Source organism: Leiobunum rupestre, chromosome 6 (assembly GCF_980474605.1).
Source record: "Leiobunum rupestre chromosome 6, qqLeiRupe1.1.hap1, whole genome shotgun sequence".
In the NCBI taxonomy this organism is placed as follows: Eukaryota; Metazoa; Arthropoda; class Arachnida; order Opiliones; family Sclerosomatidae; genus Leiobunum; species Leiobunum rupestre.
The window spans coordinates 63,767,919-63,777,754 of record NC_143389.1 but is presented as its reverse complement, the minus strand read 5'-3'; the positions used below and the strand labels follow the sequence as shown (position 1 = coordinate 63,777,754).

The 9,836-nt window shown below is 36.4% G+C and overlaps 1 protein-coding gene across 2 annotated transcripts; it reads left to right on the top strand.

Moving 5' to 3' along the window:
• Positions 1–1,363: 1,363 nt before the first annotated feature.
• On the top strand, positions 1,364–8,901 carry LOC149942937 (putative MFS-type transporter C09D4.1). 2 transcript variants are annotated; one of them, XM_090178506.1, is made up of 11 exons: positions 1,364–1,448; positions 2,155–2,594; positions 4,052–4,230; positions 5,223–5,361; positions 5,472–5,627; positions 6,089–6,156; positions 6,439–6,542; positions 6,598–6,705; positions 6,768–6,873; positions 7,164–7,275; positions 8,282–8,901. In XM_090178506.1, exons 2-11 carry the CDS (start codon positions 2,204–2,206, stop codon positions 8,335–8,337), a joined length of 1,419 nt encoding a protein of 472 aa, XP_090034632.1. In that variant the 5' UTR covers positions 1,364–1,448; positions 2,155–2,203; the 3' UTR covers positions 8,338–8,901. The 2 variants fall into 2 exon arrangements, with proteins under 2 accessions (XP_090034632.1, XP_090034633.1); XM_090178507.1 differs by having other exon boundaries at positions 1,418–1,466.
• The last annotated feature ends 935 nt before the right edge of the window (positions 8,902–9,836 follow it).

Genomic DNA, 9,836 nt, shown 5'->3' with positions numbered 1-9,836 from the left:
GGCCCTACGGGTCATGGTTTCCGAGAAAACTGGTAAGAGAGTAGACGTAGCTTTATTCTGCGCTCCTACAAGTTCCTCCTAAGCTCCTACATGTTTTCGAGGGCTGACTTAGACGGTTCTATTATTTGAACATTTCACAAAAGCGTACGTCATTCAAATTTAAGAAAAATTACTAATACCAAAAGCGGATAGATAAAAACCAAAAGTATACTACGTCAGTGGGTGTACATTTATTGTATTCTGAGGGGCAATTGAACCTTCTCTCTCCCCCTACAAACTGACCAATCAGGCTTAAGGTTCCTGACGTCATATCTTTGTTGATTTTTCCGAATGTCGTACACTGACACCAGCGATCCAAAAATGGGGTGGTGGAGTGGTTAGCACTATCGCCTCGCATCAAGAGAAGCCGGGTTCGATCCCAACTTGTGGCACTGGGTGAAACCTCGGAATAACTCCGTAAAAACTTGTTGAGGTTAACGGTAATGGCTAGTATAGGGAGCTGTTGGCTCGCGTGGCATGAAGGGCTTGCCACCACCTCCTACGCATTGTAACCCAGCCAACTGAATAAATGGCTTTAAAAGTCACTGGATGGCTTTGGCCGAAGGTGGTGCCTTGGGTACTAGCCTAGCTGATTATTATTATTACAGGTCAATTCCTTGCATTACCATATTATCGGTTGCTAATTTATTAGAACACGTGTTCCAAGCGTTAATAGTAACACGATTAAATTACAACTTAATATTTGTAATTATTCTAAAGAATTAATTTAATTATTGTCTCCGAGGAGCCAGAATTAAATTTTTTAAGGCTTAAGTAAACTTTTCTTTCGGAAATGGAGCTATTATTAGCAGAATCTCTTGGCCCTCAATAATGTTCTTACGCAAAGGGGAAGGAAGTGATTTTGCCAGTAAAAGGGGTTACTCAGATTACACGGAGCAAAGTAGGACTCTCGAATTATACTTTTGGTCTTTATCTATCCACTTTTGCTATTACGTCTTTAGAATTCAACAATATTTTCATTCTTAAGCCCTTCTAAAGAGATATAGCTCGTCCTACGTGTAGAACATGCCAAATACACACCATTTTCTTTTTGATCTGATTTTAATATTTAAATCGTGAAAAAATTCAGTATTGGTTTCAAATCATCTACTCGCTTAGTGTCATCACCCAGCTGATGTACGTGTATGTCCCCTACCTTTGGTTTATTGTTCCCCATTTAATCTGTCTATTATATAAGCTGTCGTAAACGGACTGTCGTATAAACAATTGATATTTTTTTGACAGAAATTATTCATTCGTAAAAAATTGCAAAAATTGAAAGTCACATTCACTTTCTCAAGAATGCCACTTACTTTATGGGCAAAAAAATTCGTTATAAATTCGGCTTCTTCTACGTTTCTAGGTTCCAGTGTTAAATTATACTCCGCCTGGAACGAGGAAATTGAAAGGTACGGTATTATACGTTGGTAAAATATGGCATTATTGTTATTACTATTATTATTTGGACATTGTTAAGTTGGGACTCGATAGTTAGGCTTAAATTATCGAAACTTTCCTAACGAATAAGACAACCGGATAAAACCAGTTAAACCTTTAAATTGAAAATAAAATTTTAAAATTATTTATTTAAAAAAATCTAACGTTAAAAATGTTCGACGGACGTTGATAAAGAAAAAGTCTCAAAAATAATTACTTCTATCATCGTAATTTTTAAAAGAAATTCTACCAATTTAAGGATTATAAAATACATCGTTTATAATTATTAGTGCACGGTTTTTCTTTTCGTGCGTTAGGAAAACTTTTGGAGTTTGACGTAGCTGTATCTCGCGCAAATTGTTCACAGGGGCGGATTAATCCGCCTCTAACTGTTCATATGTATATATTTGTGTGGGCTAGCCCTGTATATTATAATCCCTTCATAGTTGTACGCGGGGAAAATGGTATTCGCGCTTGATACAGAGCTAAAATGGATCGGAAAATTTAGTTTCGGAATTTGTAAAAGCGCGTGAAATCAGTTCGTATCGAAAATCTGATCGAAGCTAAGGATTAGGAGCCGTTGAAATCTACCCGCTAGCATTTGATTTGTTAGTGCAATGTCTTCAGTGAACGAGAGTGGATTTACAAAAGTTCTAAGCGTATTTTTTGTTTTAACAGCGAACTGAACTACGAAGAGTAGACTCAAAACGAAGATATTTCTTCCAATATGACGAAAACCTCCAAACTTCGTCGAAATGTGTCGGCAAAAATGCGGAGCCACCAAACGGGGAAGTTCGCCCGGGTGTTGTCGTACAAGAACTACAGCAACAACGACTTTGATTCGGCGCGAAAAGAGAGGACGGCGCTCGAGACGAGGCGCTACTTAATGCTCGTGATATTTTGCCTGGGATCCATGATGAGTGGCCTCTCCTACACCACTTACACTATCATAGCTGACGTTGTGGAACACTATTACCAAGTGCCATATTCACTCGTTGACTGGACCTCGATGGTATACATGTTAGGATACATCATACCGCTGTTCCCTATTATATGGTTGGTCGAAACCAAAGGCCTGCGCTTCTGTTTTCTGCTTGGATCCGTCGGCACGGCGATTGGTACGTCTCTCTTCTTATAAACCGCGATGTACTGAGTGACGTAGCTAGCCCTTTTACCGCCTGACTTTTCTCTCATAGCGCTTTCTATTTAACTACTTGAGATTCACTCCGAATCCATCTCTCACAAAATTGTTCTCACTGAAAAGATTTTCCAGTGGTGGTAATAAATACATGGGGAAATTTACTCCGAGCAGACCACGCGTCGTGAAACTACCGAAAAACTTGCTTCCATTGAAGCAAGTACGTTAGAACACCCAAAAAAGAAATTTCCAGAGCGATCTCGATCTGTCAATTTTTCGAACACTCTCAGAAGTTGATAGGCGCGATCTCGAGTAAAATGGAAAACGCTATTAGCAATATTGCCCACAACAAATACCACCCCCAACTCCAGTAGCTACACCACTGGATATTCTCATTTATACTGAGAAGATCAAGATTGCTTGATTTAATTAACTTTTGACACTTTCTTGTCAAAAGGAACGGATTAATTACGGTGTTATTTCTTGTGCCTTATTTGTGACCACTTAAGCCTACAGGAGTAGCAAACACATCTGTTTTTTCTCTAACTTTAAAACAGATATAAATATTTTTTATTTTTGGAGACAACTTAGTTTTATTCCTCTACTCTGTGGTTAAGCGTGACAGAAAGGACTTTTAATAATGGTCAAAAGACAATAACGTAGCAATAGCAAATTAAAGTGGGCTACAGGACGATTCAATGGAAATTAAATTAATTTCTCGAACTGAGTTTTCACGCTTCGGATCGTTCTATTTTAAAACAGAAGTCTTGGTTTGGTCGGTGGTAATTGGAAAAAATTCTTCCCATGCTCCAACTGACTTCTGCTAGAGTGAAATTTTGTCTGATTTTATATGAATGTGAAATCTGACTCCATTATCAGTCACAGTTTTAACAAACCAATGAATACAGTAAAAACAAGGTGTCCAAATTTCTTATTTAAAATATCTTCATTTTGAAAGTCGAGATCACCCTTTTCAAGGTTGAAATCACCCAGTTTATAGAAGTTATTTTTAAAGGCCTAGGATTTCTTCAGCCTGTTTTCCTTTAAGTTATCTTCCCGCCGCACAAATATCCTGGTGGTAGGCCAACGTGTTCTGCGTTTGGCCTACCACCAGGATATTTGCGCGGCGGGAAGATAACTTAAAGGAAAACAGGCAGAAGAAATCCTAGGCCTTTAAGTTTATTTTCAAGAGAAACATTCTGGAGGTCGAGATCCCCCACTTTCAATGTCAAAATTGACATTGAATTTGAGTAGCTTTACAGTAAAATAATGATATTTCATTGACTGCGTAAATAGTCGTTTGAAGTCATAGTTTGTTTAAAATTTCGCCACCCACATTTTGCCTCGATACGAATTCTATATATGTATGAAGTACCACGATTTCTTAAGCGATAAAATGTTTAAATTGGTGATTTATTGTTCTGACCAATATTATAGGATACTGGATCACGTGCGCGTACGTTCAGCGGAGTTACTTCTGGGTGATAATTCTCGGACAAACCATCATCGGGGCGTTTCAGGCATGCTTCATGCCACTCACTCCGCAGTTCGCTTCAGTGTGGTTTGGCTCCAAGGAAATATCGAGCGCCTGTTCAGTTGGCATATTTTTCAACACGGTAATCATTCTAATTCATTATCTGAGTCATTGGAACGCTGGGGTATCCGAAGTTCTAAATCTTGAAAGTCAAAGTAGTTATGGGTATCGATATTATAAAAGTCGAGAAGAATATTTACTAAAGATTGAACATCTGGGCACCCCTGTTACAACGTATTCGGTACCGTGTCATGTTTCATGATTCAAAAGCTTGACTTTTGAACATTTGTGAATAAACAATTCTATAAAATACTACTTATGTAGTTATTTACATTTGTGTATAGAGAGGCTGATGGTTTGGTCGGATTTTATATGAACCAGGGCGGCTCATTATTATCTTTTATCTGGCAAACATGCAACACTGGTTGGCGGGTCGATTTAAAATATAACTAAATATATGTAATATGTCTAGCCCGAATAAGGACCGAACATAAGCCAATTTCTTGTAACCAAAGAATAATGAAAATTGCCAGTCATACAGCAATAGTTTTAAAGTCTTTGCCAAGGGTTTGGCCGGTTAAGCTAGGATTTTATGGAATAGTGTATTACGGAATTTACGGTATTTTCAGGACTACATTATACGCCGATAGCTATACAAAGTTTTCCAAACCGACAGCTGTGGTGCGGCTTATCTTGAAAATGATTCACAGAATGACGTCGATAGTGCGTCTTAATTTATGTTGTTATTGTACATAAAATAAATTATTATATATTATTTAGTCAAAAATATTATCTGTTATATTTTAAACTAATAATTTAATATTTATTATACATTATTACATATTTTTTTATTACATTGTATTATATCTGGGCGTTCCGTTTTTTAATAATAATAATAATAAATAATAAGAAAAATAACAATGTGGAGAGAGTAAGTCAGTAGGCTACATAGGTTTGTGTGCTTTTGAAGATTTAAAAAAAAGGGTAAAACGAAGGGTGTATGCCGGAAAATAGGGTAATTTGTTTGTAAAGCTTTTAAAATTTGTATAAATCCTGTTTTTTTATTACACACAGTTGGGAAATGCGTTAAGTTGCATAATTCCTCCGCAAATTGTCAAAAGCATAGACAATGACGGGGTACATTTTGAATTGACGATTTTGGGAATTTCTTACGGCGTTGTTTCTACAGTCGTCGCATTATTAGCAATATTATGTGAGTTGACATTTGAAATTTTAATATTTTTTTAAGGTTACGGTATTTGATTAAGTCCAAGCTAGATTTCATAATAATATAACATTTTTAAGCGTTGTTTGTCATTTCAGTTTTCAAAGAGAGACCTAAATACCCGCCAACATTGGTGCAAGCCGTTGTGAGGAGAAGCCAGGCTGACTCGAATAAATCTGCAAGTGTTTCGATTGCTCGGGATATCAAATTGCTCTTAACCAACAAATCGTTCGTTCTGCACATGATCTCTTACGGTATTTATTTTCTTTTCAATTACACGTGCTGGACACGACATATTTGAAATCAGTAATATCAAGAAACTACGTATGTATACAATTGGAATGTCCAAGGATCTATTGCCACCATGCGGCAAAAGTGGCTCGAGAAATGGACGGGGCTTAAGCTACATCGAATGGACTACGTAACGCGTTTTTTCATATTCATTGGCTGGCTATCGTCGCTAAGAGGGCGCGCCGAGTGAAGGACATTCACTCGGTTAATAGACTGATTAGAAAATGAATATAAGAACCCCAATTAATTTTCACACTGAAAATCTTGGAGAATGTAAAATTTTCTTTGGGAAAACGCATATTTAGCTTAACAAGTAACGTAAGACATCTCCGCAGTAAAACACGCACGATTCGATGAAATTCCAAGTGTATACATGTATAGTTTCCAGGTAATATTGAGGTGAGTAAAATTTCAATTAATGTAGGAATTGGTTTTTCCATCGCTGACGTTATCGCCGCGATACTGAACCACATGGTCTTAAAGGCTTATCCGGTAAGTACCAGCTAAAACAATACTAGTTATATTAGTCAGCAGGGCCGTGCAGAGACGATTCCTGGGCCTGAGCCAAAGTAGGTAATCGTGGGCTTTTCTGATTGCCACTTCCAAGGAGGAGGGTGCTGATTAAGAAAGAGCCTGTGGGCTGGTCGTAGAGCGCTCTTGTTCCACCGGGATTTTCCCATGCCCCTCTCTGTACGCCACTGTTATTGCATGGAGAAAAATTTGATCTTAATAGCTTAAGCGTTAAAATTTTGCATTGCTATTGTTATATTCCAGAGTGCTAACTCAGCTGTTGGTATTATTGGACTGCTTATACACATTCCAGGAGTTCCCGCGTCTTTACTCTTTGGTTTCATAATGGACCGGACGCATAAATACAAGTACTTTTTAAGACACAATAACCAAAGAACCAATTTCAACAGTTTCCTTTTACAGAGAAACTGCTCTCGTGGTTTACACGGCAACACTTTTGTCATTCGCATTTTTCATGGGTAGTTTTCATTTGCCATTTCTGGTGCTTTATTTCGCATCGGCACTTTTAGGGTAATTTATAATACATGACCCTTCTCAATGGCTTCACCTTGACTACTCTCTTCCAAATGCAGGTTTTTCGGAGCTGGATACTTACCAATAGGTTTAGAATTGGGTGCAGAAATAACGTATCCAATACCGGAAGTCACTTCGGCCGGAATGTTAATTATGACTGGTGCTGTAAGTCCGCATTCGTTATTAGGAATCTGGTTTTATATTTAAGGATTAGATTCACATTTTGTATTGATTAGCGTATTAATAATAATAATAATAATATTTATTTTGACAAGCAGGCGACAACAGATGCAAATCCTATAATTAGTGGTCACGCTTGATGCAATATATACCAAGATTAATATAAATTTAAAATTTAATTTATTTCTTTAAATACCGCTAACTTTAAGAAATAATATTTTTCATCCGGGGTAAGCGGTAGACAGCCTATCTTATGGATTTTCTTTGTATTGTAGGTTTTCACCCTGGTTTTTACCTATGGAACTGACTACGTATTGACTTCTTACGGAGTTTTGGAAGCGCAGCTAATAATTCTGATTTTGATATTTATTGGACTACTTTGTGCTAGTATGTTTTCACTCCAATTACAATAACATTTTTTTTGTATATAGTTTCTATCATCTGTCAAACGAAAAGCACGGTTAGTGCTCTCCGTCATTATATCATCACACGTTCATCACCTATTATAGTGAACGTGTACCTTTGTCGAGCGGAGACTAAACGTACGAGCTCTCTCCACAAGTTTTTCTGTACGAGCTTAATTTCTAAAAAATTGGTCTTCATAATTATTTAATAGATTAAGAATATTATAACACGAAATTTTTAATCAGTTGTGGCGTTAAAATATCGCTCAACCCACGTTTACATTTAGTTTCAATATCACATCAGAGTCGCCATCGGAAAAAATCGTGCTTTCGTTTCACAGACTAGCTCAAACAACGGCCACCTGATTCATGTATTTATTCGCAGGTGAAAATAATAAGTTTGTGAGATCGGGTTAATCTTTTATATTACCCTAAACCAGCAATCTGATTTCAAATTGTATCTGATTCATTGTCTCAAGCAATCGATCTGAGCTTATCTCCTACAATTAAAAAAAAACTTTAAGGCTAATACCCAAGGTACCACCTTAGACCCAAGTCATCTAGCGACTTTTAATGCCTTTAATTGAGGTGGCTGGGTTACAATGCCCAGGACTTTGACCGGTTTACGGGGTCTAAACTATCTCTTTCCATTTAACCCAAATCCACTGATCTGATCATATCCTAGCGTCAGTGGCGTAAATAAGGCCCCCGCAGACACCGCAATGCAGGAGGGCCACAGGGCTTCAGAGGGCAATAAATTCCCATCGAATATTATGCTACATCCCGACTAAAACCCCGAAAAGAGTTTCGCGAGGGGGGGGGGTGTAGGGTGTCTTAGCTACGCCACTGCCTAGCGTAAATACAGATTATCTGATCTATCGTTGCTATTTTTTCGGTTCGGATAACGCAACTGTTATCTAAGAATTAGTTGGAAGCACTACAACCATGACAACCAAAATAAATCTTACACATTTGACACGTTTTTTTAGTATTTGTCAAACCACATCTGAAGCGCCTGGAAGCTTGTGAGGCAACTGAAGAATAATTCGGAAATGCTGCCGGTTTGCGCGATTGGGAAAAGATACGCAGCCATATCGCTTCGGACGGAACATCTTACTTTGGGAAAGTTTCTCTGACTTGGTTCTCAATTTAAAGGGAATATAACCCGCAAAGCAATCATTATGGAAGACCCCTTTCAGTTTTTAAATTACCCTGTACAGTGGCGCTAAACATTTCTAAAACAAAAGGCAAGAGTGGCCAGAGCTGGAAACGTTGGTGTTCAACACCAAATACCTGGGGTTATATTCCCTTTAAGGGCAGAGCCCGCACCAGTGGAGGATGATCCGCACTCAACGTAAAGACTTCCGGGGAAAAATGTTTCAGCCTTTAAATCCATACTTTTCTCTTTGGTTTATTTAATTTATTAATATTACAAAAACCATTTATTTATTTCTACTTTTATTTTAATAGTTGCTTGAAAAATGAAATAAAACATTGACTACCCAAAAGGTGCAACTTGTTCATATGTGAGCACACCGAGCGGGTAGCCACTTAAGAAATCTGATGTACAAACCGTGAGAAACCGAAATAATTATATCCGTAAATCTAGAAATACATAAGAAATATAGGAAATATTGGAAATCTCGAGAAATCGAAAGTAATATTGGAAATCTATAGAAATAAACGGAAATATTTTCGATATTTCTGGAAATCTAGAAATACAGGAAATCTCGAGAAACATGGGAAATCTAGAGAAATAAACGGAAATATTTCGATATTTCTGGAAATCTAGAAATACAGGAAATCTAGATAAATAAACGGAAATATTTTCGATATTTCTGGAAATCTAGAAACATCGGAAATCTAGAGAAATAAACGGAAATATTTTCGATATTTCTGAAAATCTAGAAATACAGGAAATCTCGAGAAACATGGGAAATCTAGAGAAATAAACTAAAATATTCTCGTCATTTCTGGAAATCTAGAGAAATAAACAAATATTATCGATATTTCTGTAAATCTAGAGAAATAAACGAAAATATTATCGATATTTCTGTAAATCTAGAGAAATAAACGAAAATATTATCGATATTTCTGTAAATCTAGAGAAATAAACGAAAATATTATCGATATTTCTGGAAATCTAAAGAAAAAAACTAAAATAATATCGATATTTCTGGAAATCTAGAAATATCGCAAATATTTTTAAATATTTAAGAAATATCGCAAATATTTTTAAATATTTAAGAAATATCGCAAATATTTTTAAATATTTAAGAAATATCGCAAATATTTTTAAATATTTAAGAAATATCGCAAATATTTTTAAATATTTAAGAAATATCGGAAATATTTTTAAATATTTAAGAAATATCGGAAATATTTTAAAAAATTTAAGAAATATCGGAAATATTTTTAAATATTTAAGAAATATCGGATATATTTAGAAATCAGAAATCAGTTTTTCGAAGTGGCTACCCCGTCGGATCAGACTTGTAAATAGCGGAAGCTCAGTAGACCAAAGCGCCTTGAAAAATTAGCGGA

Excerpts from the sequence above, each read along its gene's own strand:
- LOC149942937 (XM_090178506.1), top strand. The coding sequence starts at position 2,204 with ATGACGAAAACCTCCAAACTTCGTCGAAATGTGTCGGCAAAAATGCGG. Across the intron at positions 2,595-4,051 it reads ATCCGTCGGCACGGCGATTG|GATACTGGATCACGTGCGCG; the intron begins GTACGTCTCTCT and ends CCAATATTATAG. Across the intron at positions 5,628-6,088 it reads TCTGCACATGATCTCTTACG|GAATTGGTTTTTCCATCGCT; the intron begins GTATTTATTTTC and ends CAATTAATGTAG.